This window comes from Lepidothrix coronata, unplaced genomic scaffold (assembly GCF_001604755.1).
Source record: "Lepidothrix coronata isolate B3197 unplaced genomic scaffold, Lepidothrix_coronata-1.0 Scaffold32, whole genome shotgun sequence".
In the NCBI taxonomy this organism is placed as follows: Eukaryota; Metazoa; Chordata; class Aves; order Passeriformes; family Pipridae; genus Lepidothrix; species Lepidothrix coronata.
The window spans coordinates 6,659,076-6,674,268 of NW_016690212.1; the positions used below are offsets into that span (position 1 = coordinate 6,659,076).

At 36.0% G+C, this 15,193-nt stretch overlaps 1 protein-coding gene across 5 annotated transcripts in view; it reads left to right on the plus strand.

Annotated features, from left to right (window-relative positions):
• Positions 1-14,762, plus strand: part of PHTF2 (putative homeodomain transcription factor 2) — a 65,299-nt gene extending 50,537 nt beyond the window's left edge. For all 5 annotated transcript variants that reach the window (XM_017811516.1, XM_017811517.1, XM_017811515.1 and 2 more), the window contains 8 exons: positions 341-469; positions 1,665-1,937; positions 3,085-3,216; positions 5,256-5,342; positions 6,489-6,644; positions 9,241-9,336; positions 11,471-11,596; positions 12,379-14,762. In XM_017811516.1, the coding sequence (XP_017667005.1) occupies positions 341-469; positions 1,665-1,937; positions 3,085-3,216; positions 5,256-5,342; positions 6,489-6,644; positions 9,241-9,336; positions 11,471-11,596; positions 12,379-12,399 (1,020 nt within the window). In that variant the 3' untranslated portion in view covers positions 12,400-14,762. The remainder of the gene's footprint in view (positions 1-340; positions 470-1,664; positions 1,938-3,084; positions 3,217-5,255; positions 5,343-6,488; positions 6,645-9,240; positions 9,337-11,470; positions 11,597-12,378) is intronic.
• The last annotated feature ends 431 nt before the right edge of the window (positions 14,763-15,193 follow it).

A 15,193-nucleotide genomic window follows, 5' to 3' on the forward strand; every position in this document is an offset into this window, starting at 1 on the left:
GGCAGAATTAAGGATGACTTATAAGTAGATCCTTGTTTTCATATTTCTCTCTTCTTTGATATGTTTGAATGAAAAAAAAGCCAATAAATCCTTACATCACAGTAACTCATCACTACTAGAAAATAGAGTTTGGAGGAGAGACCCCTGTGCTCACAGCTGTTTCTTGGAAAAGAAGTGGATGATTTTGAGGAATTATGTTAATATATAGCAGAAAGAAATGCTATATAGCAATATTTTTCAGTCTAAAGCGTGGTTTTTTGTCAGTGTGTTGCTGACGAAGGTGTATTGACATGACAACAGATTTTTCACTCTGATGGAATATTTTCCTTATCTTTCCCAGAGTCATTTACCTTGGATCCACACTTTGAATCCAGGACTAGAAAAAATAAGTGCAATTGTATGGGAGGGTAATGACTGCAAGAAAGCAGATATGTCTGTGCTTGAAATCAGTGGTATGATAATGAACAGGGTGAGTATTCATTTAACTTTATGCAAATATTGTATTTAAATGTCTAAGCACTACCAAAACTAAGCTTGTTTTATGGTTGGTATTTTCTCTTTTTTTGTTGTTGTTTTGGTTTGGTTTGCTTGGTTGTGGGTTTTTTTATTTGTTTGTTTGGGGTTTTGTTTTAAAGTATCTGTTATTCTCATTATTATTTTATGTCTTACATCACTGATTTACTTGTAACTAGCAGAATTAAAGAATTACCAGATTTTGACTGTTGGACAATAAAATGTGTTTGCATTGTTAGGTACTTGCTAACACAGCCACCCTCTCTTATTGTTACAAAGCGATGCTGTGAATATTTGTATTCATCTCCTTGATTCTGATGATCAAATGATGTGTTAGGTTAGGAATAAACAGATCTGAGTATTTGGATGCTAAAGTTAGGACTGGAAAAGAAAGCTTTCCTCTTTAAGAAACAAACATCTAAGAGGATCAGTGGGATATCTCATTAGTCCTCCCTCTTTTTCCTAGTACTCCTTTTCAGAAAACAGTTAGACAAACTTTAAATTGATGTCGTGCTCTTATTCAATATAGAACATATTTTGTAGGGTTGGACATAAAATCTTTGCAGAGTTTAACTCTGCCTATTTCTGGCAAGTTGATACTTACCATCCCAAACTTGTTAAAAAGCAACGTATTCACAAACCTAGTTTTGATCTCTACCTGACCCATAAACTTCACAGGTTTGGGGACAATCCACAGCAGAAGTAAACTTAGCAAAGCCATAGCCAGCACAGCAGAACTCCAGTCATGTCTGCACTGTAAACACTTTGATTCCATTAAAAAGCGTACAACTTAAAACCAGAACACAAGTAGGAGCAACATAAAGGATCTAAGCAGCACAGTCTGATTGGTGCACTTTGCTAATTCAGTGTTCAATGAATTTTCAGTACAGGAACATGCACTAGATTTTATTTACAATGTTATGTTGTTGGGTTTTTAAACTATTTGTCTTGGTTCCTGTGCAGTAAGTGCTCTTTGAGGACTTCTTTTTTTTTAACAATAAAGTATGAAGATGCTTGGTTGAAGTTTTCATATAACTTATCAGGTTATAGTGTTCTTTGTGCTAAGACAAAAACATTAATATTTTATTTATTGAATTAGTGCCAAATTCATTCCAAACTTAAAAATATGCCTTGTTTTCTTTTGTTTTTAGGTGAACAGCTATATACCAGGAATTGGTTATCAGATTTTTGGAAATGTCATATCTTTAATCTTGGGATTAATGCCCTTTGTCTTTCGGCTTTCCCAAGCTAAAGACTTAGAACAACTAGCTACACATTCTGCTGCTGAACTTTGCATGACTGCATTTGGATCAGATGGAGACATTCTGGTTCTCTCAATGGTTATTATAAGTTTCGTGGTCCGTGTGTCTCTAGTGTGGATTTTCTTTTTCTTGCTATGTGTAGCAGAGAGGACGTATAAACAGGTACGAACAGCAAACCAAGATGCTTCATCTGAAGCAAAACGAAGTTTGATGTTTGCATTTTTTGACTTTTTGGATATTTTAAACTTGTTTTCTTCAGCACCCTGTGATTCACAGATCAGTGATGACAAATACTTCAGTGGGCTTTCAGTTTAGATGATTCAGTTGCAATGGACTGAAGTCTGTACCTAAACATATTTTTTCCTGGAGATCATTTCTGAGGGATAACTGGCTGAATGCATTAACCCAATGCTTAGTCATGTCCCACTTTGTCTCAGTCTTCCACAAGCAGAAGGAACTTCAATAAAAGAACTCTATAAATTTGCCAGTTGTTCTACCAGTGTGTTTCGTTCAAAACCTTTAATTCATAGAATGGTTCGGGTTGGAAGGGACCTTAAAGACCATCTTGTTCCAACCCCCCTGCCATGGGCAGGGACACCTTCCACTAGACCAGGTTACTCAAAGCCCTATCCAATCTGGCTGAGAACACTTCCAGGGGTGGGGCATCCAAAATGGTTCCATCCAGACCCTGTCCAAGAGCCCTGACTGCTTTGTTGTTAGATTGTTTCTGTGGCTGGAGATCATGACAGCTGCTGTCTGAACTAATGCACCTGTTCTTCTATTGCTTGTTACTGCAATTTAAACTTTTAAGAGAGCAACGTTATTAGCTGCAGAATATAGACACTTATTGGTCTGCAAAAGAAAATTCTTTATACTTGCTGTTCTTAAATTGTGGTCAAAATATGTAATGTAATACAGTAGAATAGAATTAACCTGCTTCTAATAATTATAATTTCTGTTGAAAGTAACTCCTGTGATACAGATGCTTGCTAATGTAAATAATGGGCAGGTTTGAGGGTTTTTTGCCAAAATTTTAAAAGCTTAGTGGCTCTGTTGTCTAAAATTTGAAGAAAGGAACTCCAAGTGTAGCTAAATTTTATCATTAGAATATGGAGACTTTTAAAAGCTTTAGTGTATTTCCTCATTTTAATAATAATCTGCACTTATTTCTGCTTTATATTAACATATTTTAATTTACACTGGTACACTGTGCATTACTTTGACATATTATGCAAAGCCTTTTCTCCGTTTGTTTTTTTTAATACCCCTGAAAATCAATTAACAGTTAATTTTTTTTTCTTCTCTGCAGAGGCTACTCTTTGCCAAACTTTTTGGTCATCTAACATCTGCCAGAAGGGCAAGAAAATCGGAGGTTCCTCACTTCCGCTTGAAGAAAGTACAGAATATAAAAATGTGGCTTTCTCTCAGGTCCTATCTAAAGGTAAAATAACATATATTTTTGCTTTAATAAAATTTTAATACATTTAATACATCTAAAAAAATTTAAAACAATGTGTATTTATGCTTTAACATAAAATATCTCCTGTGCTGATGATGGAAGATTGGTATTCTAGTCTGAGTGTATATCTCCTGTGCACTTACTATTGGTGCATGTCTCCCATATATGCTTCATTTTAGTGACCCTGCACCAGCAGTGTCTGCAGACTGTGAGAAAGTAAATGTCTGGTTTTCACCTTGGAATAAAGTCTGAATGTATTCAGAGTTGGAGTCTTGTCTTACTACTGCTAGCAGAAAAGTCTCTGGGCTGAGTATGTTGGGTAAAAACTGACCACTTGTAGTATAATACCGATAATATCTTATTGTAAGGGCCTCACCAGATAGTGTCGTTAACACACTTTATTGTGTTATTAATCTTTATTAATCTGTAAAGCAAGACCATTTATTTATGCTGTGAGTGTATGTGCGCCAGGTGAAGCTACAAATTATGCCCATGTATTATCTGTAAGACATTTTGATCCCTGAAATCTGCTATCAGTAGTTTCTAGAAGTAGGAAAAGGTTTATGAAAACGTTAAGGAGTGTGGAGACTGGAGACTGTGGAAAGGGGAATTATAAGAAAGCAAAATTTTTCATGTAAAGCAAAATCTTAAATTTGAAAGATGCATCATTTAAAGAGGAACTGAGGTGATTAATTTACATTGCCCCCTTGAGTTATGGAAATATCTGTTAGAGATGTTGTAAAAAAGAGATTTCCTTTAAACTTTACATTTGAGACGCATCTTTTTCTTTGTAGTCTGTAGTGTGGTGCTGGTTGGGGTAAAAGGAGGATAACATCACTTGGATAATAGAATGTAGTTTTGATGAGTATGGTAGCATCGTTGGGGAGAGAATGTCTTGCCTTCGTTCCTCACAACTACATCTACATATTCCACTTTTTCTTATGACACCAGGAACATTTGTATAATAGTGTGGCTAACAAAAAAACAGTCAGTGGTCAGAGGCAGGTGCATAGGGAACTGACCCAGCTGAGAAATAACCAGTCAAGAACAGTAATTTTGACCTCCATCTGTTGCTTTACTTGGCTCACTGGGCAGCTCTGTAATGCTTGTGCCAAGCACAGTGCGAGGAATGGAGACAAGCAGCTAAGGAGCAGGGCTGTCTTCTTGCAGTGGTACTGCTGGCACATACTGACAGAACATTTGTCCAAAACACACCTGCATATTACACTTCCTGTACATGTGTCCACCTGTGAAGATGTGAGCAGGGGTGTAGACATATTTCAAGTCTTGTGCAGGCCAAACACTCCAGCTCACTACAGAAGTACTGTGTGCATCCCTGCAGCAGGAATTTGCACTTCAATTTTTTTTCAATAGTTAAACTTCCTATCTTTTTCTCCAAGTTCCAAGGTTGTACCTTGCATGTGTACACTTCCCATTCTTCTCACTTTTATACAGTGGCATGTCTGGAGAATAAAGTTGAGAAATAAATGTATGTGATAACTTGTGCAGGTTTCAGTGCAGCACTGGATGTCTAATTCTTTAACTAGAAAAAAAAAAGAGGAAAAGCTCAGTGGGTACAAACAACTCTTGTATGTCAAAAAGAGGCAAGTGGTGAAAAATACCAACCATATGAAGTCATGTCTTGATATCCTGTGGTGATCTGGTATCCAGAAACCTTTTGTTAGCACTGATTTGATACTTGGGATTGAAGCCCAGTACTGTGTCAAATTTTTGTTGGGGAATGCTGCCTAAATAAAAGTTACTACACATCACGAAGGAGCTGACTGAACAAGTGGTGAAAAATTTCTTTTCTCACAGTTATCTTTCAATGCTTGTATCTGAATTCATCTCATGTGCCTTCAGGGGTATTCAACTGTATTGATATTATTGAGATCTAGTATGTTGCATAAAACTTAGATTGCCACATTGTGAGCCATGATGAAACACAGGTTCAAGATGTGATTCTCATTAGTTATGCCATTAGGTTTTCATTAACGTATCTGCATATCCTTTGTTTTCAGCGTCGAGGTCCTCAGCGCTCTGTGGATGTAATAGTTTCATCTGCCTTCTTACTGACTATCTCAGTTGTGTTTATCTGTTGTGCACAGGTGAGGAAAATTTGCTTGTGTAGACACAACCATGACTTAAATAGTTTTTAAAACAATTTTGAGTGCCTTTTGCATAGTGGTTTCTACTAAGCTAGAAGACCACAGTGAAAAACTAGTAATAGCTGTTACAGCTTTTCAGAAGATTGAGCTCCATTTTGTGTTGTTCATTTAATTTAATGGATTATTTTTCTGTAATAGCTAAAGAAACTTATTTGTAGCATAATTCCTAATATAACCTTGACAAATAAAGAGGCTGGGCAATCACCAATGGTGTGGAGTTTAACAAGGGCAAGTGGTGGATTCTGCACCTGGAACAGTGTGATTCTTGGGGTTGTCCTGTGCAGGACCAGGAACTGGGCTCAATGATCCCTGTGAGTCCTTGCCGACTCAGGATACTCTATGATTCATTATTATTTTTTTAACTCTCTGTCCTCTTTCATTTTTCACTGTGATTTCTGGGACACTTTTTTGCCCCAACATTTTACATGAAAACACACTTTTGCAGAGACAGTTGAGACTGACCTTGATGATTTTTGTGAGAAACAAGCTTGTTGGCTATATTTGCCTGCCCTCTAGTGGAATATGTTTTAGTAAGCAAATTTATGTTTAAAGAAGATTTCTACTGCTTAAGATTTTTCTTGGAGCTTCTGTTTCAAACTGCAAAGGAGCTTCTGAACAGCTGCTGGTTTTTACAGTTTCTTCTGTAGTTAACCCTGTTGTGTTTGCTTGGTAGCGAACTGTAAGTATTTTATTAAGAATGTAATTTAGCAATAACTCTTACATAAAATTTAGTACATTTGAGGGTGTATTTTGGTTTTTATCCCATATAGTGTCTTTGCAAGTTTGAACATGAGTTTAAAATTGCCTAAGAGTGTATTTTTTTTTCTATTGCTTTAGGGACATGAAAAGAAAAGTCTTAAGTTCTGATTAAGCCTTTCAGAACATATGTTGTCTCAAACCTTGTATCTTTGAATCATAATTTTAAATCGACACTGCATCTAAACTCTTACATGCCTAAAAACCTGACATATATTCATTACTGGGAAATGTTTCTCAGAGTTATGAAGATATCTGTTGTCTTATATTGTAATATAATTATTACTTCCAATTAAATTTTGATTTTTTTTTTCACTCTTTTGTTTGCAGCTGCTTCACATGCATGAGATCTTCCTTGATTGTCACTACAACTGGGAACTCGTAATTTGGTGCATTTCACTAACTCTTTTTCTCTTAAGATTTGTTACTCTTGGATCTGAAACTAGTAAAAAGTACAGCAATACCTCAATATTACTTACAGAGCAGGTGAGAATTTGTATAGACCTATATTTTTATATCTAAACAGGTCCTTCATCTGGTAGGTGTCAGACATTTTAGATGTATTAAAATAGTTTGGATTAGGGGGTTAATTATGATGTGGTGAAACAACGCTTTACAACCTGAAGCTCAGTTTCTGAAATAAGTGTGTGACTTTGTTCAAAAGTTGTAAGGAATATTGAGATGGCTATATCCCAATTTCTGTTTAGGTGAGTAGGCTTAGAGGCACCAGTATGAGTCATTTGATGTAATTTAAGAACATTTTTTGACTGTATAATGTATGCCTGTAATTTTTCAAGTCCTTCTGAAAATGTTTTTAATTGATCTTGTGCATTTGTTGAGCAAAAAACAATGTATGGTCTGATCGAAGTTGTTATCTTGCCAGTTTTGAGTCTCAAAATAGATGTGGTAGATTTCTGTGCATATACACATTTAAAGTCCTCTCCTGATTCAAGGGCCCAGTTCTATTTAATATCTTTATTGATGATCTGGATGAGGGGATTGAGTCCACCATTAGCAAATTTGCAGATGACACTGAGCTGGGGGGGAGTGTTGATCTACTGGAAGGCAGGAGGGCTCTTCAGAGAGACCTGGACAAGCTGGAGAGTTGGGCTGATTCCAACGGGATGAGGTTCAACAAGGCCAAGTGCCGGGTCCTGCACTTTGGCCACAACAACCCCCTGCAGTCCTACAGGCTGGGGACAGAGTGGCTGGAGAGCAGCCAGGCAGAAAGGGATCTGGGAGTTTGGATTGACAGGAAGCTGAACATGAGCCAGCAGGTGCTCAGGTGGCCAAGAAGGCCAATGGCATCCTGGCCTGGATCAGGAACAGTGTGGCCAACAGGACTAGGGAAGTGATTCTTCCCCTGTACTCAGCGCTGGTGAGGCCACACCTGGAATGCTGTGTCCAGTTCTGGGCCCCTCAGTTCAGGAAGGATATTGAGGTGCTGGAGCAGGTCCAGAGAAGAGCAACAAGGCTGGTGAAGGGACTCAAGCACAAGCCCTGTGAGTAGAGGCTGAGGGAGCTGGGGTTGTTTAGTCTGGAGAAGAGTAGGCTCAGGGGAGAGAGACCTCATCAGTCTCTACAACTCCCTGACAGGAGGTTGTAGCCAGGTGGGCGTCGATCTCTTCTCCCAGGCAACCTGCAGTAGGACAAGAGGGCACGATCGTAAGCTGTGCCAGGGGAGGTTTAGGTTGAATATTAGGAAAAAGTATTTTACAGAGAGAGTAATCAGACATTGGAATGGGCTGCCCAGGGAGGTGGTGGATTCACCGTCCCTGGAGGTTGATTCTGTGATTCTATGAACTGTTAAAAGAGATTTGAACCTTCCTAGGGTTTTCAGAGCTGCTAATTAGAGCCTTTAGTTTAGTCCTGTTTATAAATCTTGAATTGTTGAAATTGGTAGTTTTTTGTTTAAAGGCTGGAATATCTTTGCCTCTGAAAGAATAATTTGACTTTAAAATGAAACTGATAGTTCAGGAGCTTAACATACCTTGTAATATATTAGGCATATTTTTTTATTTTTTATAATCTGTAAGAATCTTACAGTGGTCTTTTAGTAGGGAAATCTGAAAATATTCAGTTATTTTATTTAGATGTCTGTGGGCCCTTATTTTGATAACCACCGTACAGCAAGGTAGTTAAATATATCATAGCATCATATAGCATCATTTCCTTTCTGCAGCTTTGCTTCTGTAGCTTGGTAAATGTTATCTGAAGAAAGACTTCAGCACATTGCTAAACTGTTCATTTTTTATTTTGTTGAAGGTTGTCATCCTAAAAGAAGAAATTAATGGCTTTAAAAGATTTTTTTCTTTTGATTTTCTTTTGTGTGCAATAGAAAAGAAAAACCTAGCCTTTGTCTGGTCTAGAATATCAAACATATGTTGTTTGAAAATGAAAGCTGATGTTTCAAAATTGCTAGAAGGTTGAAAGAGAGCAAATTTGTACTCTTACTCAGAAACAGTGACCTGAAAAAGTCTGCATCACAGAAATATTGAAATGTTCAATATACTGTTCTTCTATAGCAATAAAGAGTTTAATAATTTTTCAAATATTTCAAGGCACTGGAAAGATTGATTTTCTGCACTCAAGGTCCTCATGAAGTACTAAATTATACTAAAATCTTTTAAAAGAAATTACACTAGACATTTTAGTCTATTCAATAACTTCTGGGGATTTTAAGCCTTGTAAGGTCTGCCTACTAGTGTAGAAACCTGGGAATGAATTGACAAACCTCAGGCAATTGTTGAAGAAGGAAACAGAAATTATGCAAACCTTACATTCATGGTGGTTTTTCTTGCCTAATTTGTGGATTGGACTAAACTTTGAAGTTGTTGCTAAAATAATGTCAAATGTATTTTGTTATATCATAAAACATTGTATTTTCCTGTGGTGCTGAGTTAGTACTTGTTCTTAAACATTAAAAAGAAAACAATGAATTTACTTGCTTGCAGAAATGTCAATGCAGTTCTGTCATTTGCCTGCTAAGTAATCACTTCATTGTAATATTAAATATTTTCAAATTAATTCCTTTAAATTCTGAATAAGTGGTGATACTTGTATTTTTTTTTTTTTAAATCAGATAAACTTGTACTTGAAAATGGAGAAAAAGCCTAATAAGAAGGAGGAACTGACACTAGTGAACAATGTTTTAAAACTTGCTACTAAGTTATTGAAGGTAAGATTAAAAGAGTATTCCTGTGTTATATGTAACAAGCAGAATAGGTTAGTTAAAGAACCACTTGTGTTACTTTTGCAGGCAGTACAGTATGCTTTGGTTTAAATTTGCTCTGTATCTCTTTCACAGTGATGCTACTTTTTCATACAGTGTTGTGTTGCTATTGTTGCAGATTGCAAATTATTATTACATACAGTAAGTTTTACTCTTTAACAGCATATGAGAAGTGTGAGAGGAGGTACTTCAGGGTAGACAGGATGGTGAACCCTTGGATGGGGTTGCAATTTTGTTGTCTGTTTTGAATATTGATGCAGTGGTGACTTGAGGCCTTGTGGTCTCATTCTATCACCAGTTGAATGATTCTGATCACTTAACCTGTTGATTCCTGTGTGTGAGGAGCAGTGCTTAAAATGAAGCTTAAACTCAGTTTTTAACCAAGCCAGCTCTCACTTTCCGTGAGAAGACTGATGGTGTCAGAAAGGACTCAAAGCTGACAAAGCAACAGCTTGAGAGTTATGCTACAGCATTAACAGGAAGTATTCTCTGTGAATTGGGTAACAGACTCATGCAACTGTTGGTCAAAGGACACTGTGGATGCAGAAAATTATCTGGTTTCAAGGAGAGACTGGAAAAGTAGACTAGACAAAGCGCAACAGGTTCAGGGAATCGTGTCATGAGCTGAAATGTTTGTGTGCTGTGAGGAGGTAGGTGGCTGCAGTTAGTGGCAGGATGCTGATCAACCCTTGGACTGATTTGTTCCATCTTTTTCATACTTTTCTCAGTGTTTCAAAAAAAGTGTTCATGTTTTACTCTTGCCAGAAATGTATCAACTGACATGGCCTTTTCAGTAGGGGACTTGGCTTTTGTGGCACAAATCTCAGACTCAGGCCATCACTTAGTTACTGTGAGAATGTACCCAAAAGTGGTATTTTCAAGCCACCTGCTATGAGCTTTAAATAAATTCTTGGTGGTTACCGATCAGCGCAATTATGTATTTCATGTCCAGTAGCTAAAGGGAATCATGAGTTTTAATTTGATTTTGGATGTTTTTGATCTTTAAGCTTTCATTAAAGACTAGATTATATTGAATATTCTGACTGTTTTCTTACTCAGAAAATTGGTAAGATGAATCCAAAATCTAAAAACTTTTTCCTTAAAGAATTTCTCTGCTGTCCTTCTCAGAATCATGTCTTTTATATCTTTTGTATTTGCAGCAGAGTTTTATACCAGTGAAAAGGTTGTTCATTCTTATTTTACCTCTTTTGAAAGAAGACTCAGAGCTTTGAAATTCTTCTTTATTAAAAAAGGGTTTATAAGGCCTTGTTCAAGGCCCAGGATGTAATGCAGTAGAGGGATGAGAATGAATTTAAAGCTAGAAAATATTAAAGGACCAAAGCAGTGGATAGTTGTTGTATTTTATGTAATCCACTCTTATATCTTGAAACTTTTTTCCTTCCTTTATTTGACATATTTCCAGGCCAGAAAAGTTTGGGTAACTATATTCACACACCAGTAATTGAAAATTGGTGAAATAGCCTCTTTATTCAAGTATTGTTGCAGATTAATTTAGGCTATTTTTTTCTTCCAATAGAAAAAAAGTAAAATATTGGCAGTCAAATGAGTATTAGTATTTTTTTCCTTTCTGGTTATGCTGATCAGTAATCAGTCTCAAAATTAATGGAAAATGAAGGGAATTGCAATAGGAAAGATATTGTTAATTTTTCATAGTAGTGAGGTAACCTTCTGTCATTATGGAAAAGCTGTCTTATTTTTTGTTGTTCTGCTGTCTCTCACTCTTTCAACACCAAAGGTGATTTCTGGAAAGTTATAAGGAATTCTAAAATGATGGCACCTAGCTCTCCATTTTGTTGGTTCCATGTGCATATTGATAAATGCTATGGATGAGTAGCCCTCAATTTTTTGGGTTATTTAGACACCATCAGTCAGCAGTCAGTTAACGTGACAGATGTTTTCCTGTGCATTGGTTTTTATTTCCCAAATAATATAGAATGTTTTACTCCACTGGGATTTGAAAACTTCCTAAACTGTCTAATATTGCTTAATATGTATGTGAGTAAAAACCCCTTTGTGTAATTTTTGCTTTTTTAATGATTCTGTTATTTTACATTATTAGGAACTGGACAGTCCCTTTAGGTTATATGGGCTTACAATGAATCCTCTGCTTTATAACATCACCCAAGTTGTCATCCTGTCAGCTGTTTCTGGTGTCATCAGTGACTTGCTTGGATTTAATCTAAAGGTAAGTACTTGAGAAACATCCTTTTTTTCCACCATGGCATTCAGAATATTGTGATAGATGGATCATACGTTGTAGCCTTGTTGATTCTTAGCTGTATTAACTAGAATATTTATTGTTTGAAAATGGTTAATAAGTTAAAGCTGTATCAGAAGAATAATGATGTATTTGTCAGAGCAGCCCTTTTAATATTTTTTTTTCATTTTCATGGCTTTGTGACTTCATTTAGGACACTTACAGGAATTCTTAGACATAAACATGGAGATATTTCTACACATGAATGCAAGACGTTCTTTAACTTTTCTTCAAATCCCAGATTTGATTTCTCTTTAATTCCTCGCTGCTGACTATGTAGCTCTTTAAGGGATGCAGAAAGATACAGGCTATCCTTGCACTGCAGTAAAGTATTACATTAGATGCAGTATTACCATGACCAATCCTACACAGTGTTATTTTGTCCTGGCTGAAGGACTGCCTCGTTAGGTCCTTCTCTCTGGCCCCATCTCAGCTACAAACTCTGGAAACTATTTAAATATTCAGGTTTAGAGGCATGTTAGTTTCCACAAGCTTGTAGTTGTCACAGAGCCCTTGATTTGCCATTGGGTTTGCTTAAATCTACCTATTTTTTTTCTATTAGAAGTAAATGAATGTAAAATGTATTTTGTGTATCATAGAATATGCAGCAAATGAAATAATAAGAAAAAAAATTGTGTTGCTATTGCAATTCTAGTAAACAGAAAACTGAGATGAGAAGTAATCTTGATGTACTGCTCTAATTTTTGCAGCTCTGGAAGATCAAATCTTGACAGTATAGAAAGAAGATGAAATAACACAGTGTTATAGAAAAGCTCATTGATGGACAAAACTGCCTCAAAGCAGCCACTGAATCCGTATTTCAGATGCTACAACCTCTTCAAGGATGTCATTTGGAAAACTGAAGTGTTTACATCTGTCTTGTGCAATCTTTATATTTATTTCATCTTCTCCCTGGTTTATGTTCATTTTAGTTGACATTTATATTTTATTTTCAAACTTGTTTAGTTTTGGAAAAGGTCAGATTTGCGAAGGGTCAAAAACTGTGTGTCTGAGAACTTGAAATCCCGAAAATAGATTACACTAATTACTCTGTTATTACAGCTGAAGCCAATGCTGGACATTTTTAATTACAGTAACACTATATGGAAATCATTTGATAGTGTGGTAAAATTGCTTAGAATATTTCATTTGTATCAGTCGTTTATGAGGACAACATAACACCAATAGATGTTTGGTTGCAATAGAAAAATGAGACACATACAAAACATGAAGTACTGACAATACAGTATGATAGGTAGCAGAAATATTTTATATTACTATTAGAAACAAGTGGGAATTTCTAATATTTTGAGTAATTCCAGGACCTAAACTCATTTAGGCTGCAGTTTGAATATCCTGGGATATTGATAAGGTATTATTTAACAAGTCAACAAGTGTTCTTTGAAAACACTTTTATTAGAGCAATAATTGTAAATGGTTACCATGCTGTATGATATTTTGATAAAAACTAAATATTGTATTTATTTGAAATACTGGGCTGTTCTGTGCAGCTCTGACTGTGCATGTGCACTTTTTATTGTTACTTTTAATGAGAAACTTTATACATATAAATGTATATTAATTGGAATATATTATGGTGAACTATGGAGCAGTATGTATTATATGTTGAAGTTGAGTATTTAAACAAGAATTATTTACCGGTGAAAGGAATGCTATGAATGACTTAGCAAAAGATAGGTAGATGCTCTCCTCTTGTACACTATAGTATATGCCATTCTTACCACATTGAAGTTTAAGAACAGCTAAACACAGAGAACAAGTTTCTCTGGTGAGCAGCAGAGCTCATGAAGCCTGGTATTGGGCAAATTTGTGTCTTCAAATAACCTCCCATTCCTCCCCAGCAGGTGTCATTCCCTAGTGCTTTCCACTGGGGTTTCACAGCCGTGGGTGTCACACCTCTCCCTCTGCCTTCTGTTCCTGCCTCCCACATGGACCAGTCATATAGACTCCTGGTTCTTCAGCGTGACAAAAATATGTGTTCATCCCTGTAGAGTTAAGTTACTTGGAACAAACTTTCCTTCTACAAATTAACTTTGAACAAAGTTTCCTTCTACAAATTCTTTTGGGAGGATTAATATCACCAGGTGCGAGTATTCTTACATTTTATGTTTTTAAAATAGTGGCTTCATATTGAAAAATTATAAGTAATTTTGTGACAAGAATCTGAACGTTGCACTGTGTTTGCTAATCTTCAGAATCTTGAAAGATTTGAAGTAATGGGTCTTAAACTTATGTGGTATAAAAATATTTTTATATATAAAGCAACACAAACAAGCATTTTGTATTTTATTTGCCTCTGTACTAATGTTTAATAATGACCAAAGTGCATTCTGGATTTTGGAAGAATGTATTACTGGAGCTTTAAGAACATACTATATTTAGTTTCTCATGTGAAAACTTCAGCTGTATCTGATCTGTTTCTCCTTTCTCTGTTGTTTGATGTTGAGATTGTTTTTAAAAATTAAGTACATTTTATACACAGTTTTTTCCAAATTATGGTACAGACCTACACAGAACTTAATTTTGCACAAAATATATTTAAAAAAAAAAAAAGGACAGCAGGAGTTCTATGGGTGATCAAAGCTAAGGCTGTTACTTTTTACAGCCTGTCATTATTACAAAACCATTCTTTACTCTAGAGTGGAATTATTTTTAGAAATGTGAAATAGCGAATATATGGCTTTCATTACTTTTAAAAATAAAGGAGGGAGAGAAAACACTGCAGTTTTGGTTGAAGGTGAAATTAGTTTAACCATGTATACCTCAGCAACTAGCACTGTGCTGGATTGTTGCACTAACAAATGGCGGCTTGGGGAAAGTAAAAGATTTTTGAAATGAAATTAAAAATAATAAAAACCTTTATTTGCTACCCTTAGGTATATTCATTATGTTAAAAAATGAGAGAGATTTATTCTCCATCCCTCAATGTGGAAAGTCCAGTGTAAGAGTAGAGACAAGTAGAAATATGGCAGATCTTGCGTGTTAACTGTTATTTTTTGCCACGTGTTTTGTAACTGAAAGTGTGATCAGGCTTGGAATAAAGCTTTCTATGGTTGATGGTGAAAAAGAAAAGGAGCAATGCGGTGAGCTATATCTTTTAGTAACATCCAGCGTATTTCTGAGTCTGCTTGTTTTGTTTTAAATCCATATATTCTGTTTGAATTAAAGTGTGTTTGGGAGAGAAATCTGGTCCACGGAATGCAAATGGTGGTTGTCAGAATTGCACTTTATTGCAAGAACACAAACCTTCAGACACTGTTAGTGATGGAAAGGAGTTAAAATTTATTAAGACTGCTGGACATGCAGCTTCCAAATAACTGTTTCTATTTTCAAAATCTTAAAACAAAATTCAGTCCTATTTCACCAGGATTTAAGGTATCAATTTTAATCACCTTTTTGACTGTGTCATTATGTCACAAGTAATAATGGCCAGTCTTCGCAAGCGAAGATTTGGGAAAGGTCATTAACCCTTCGAGCCTGCGCAGTGGATTTTTTAGGTGAGAC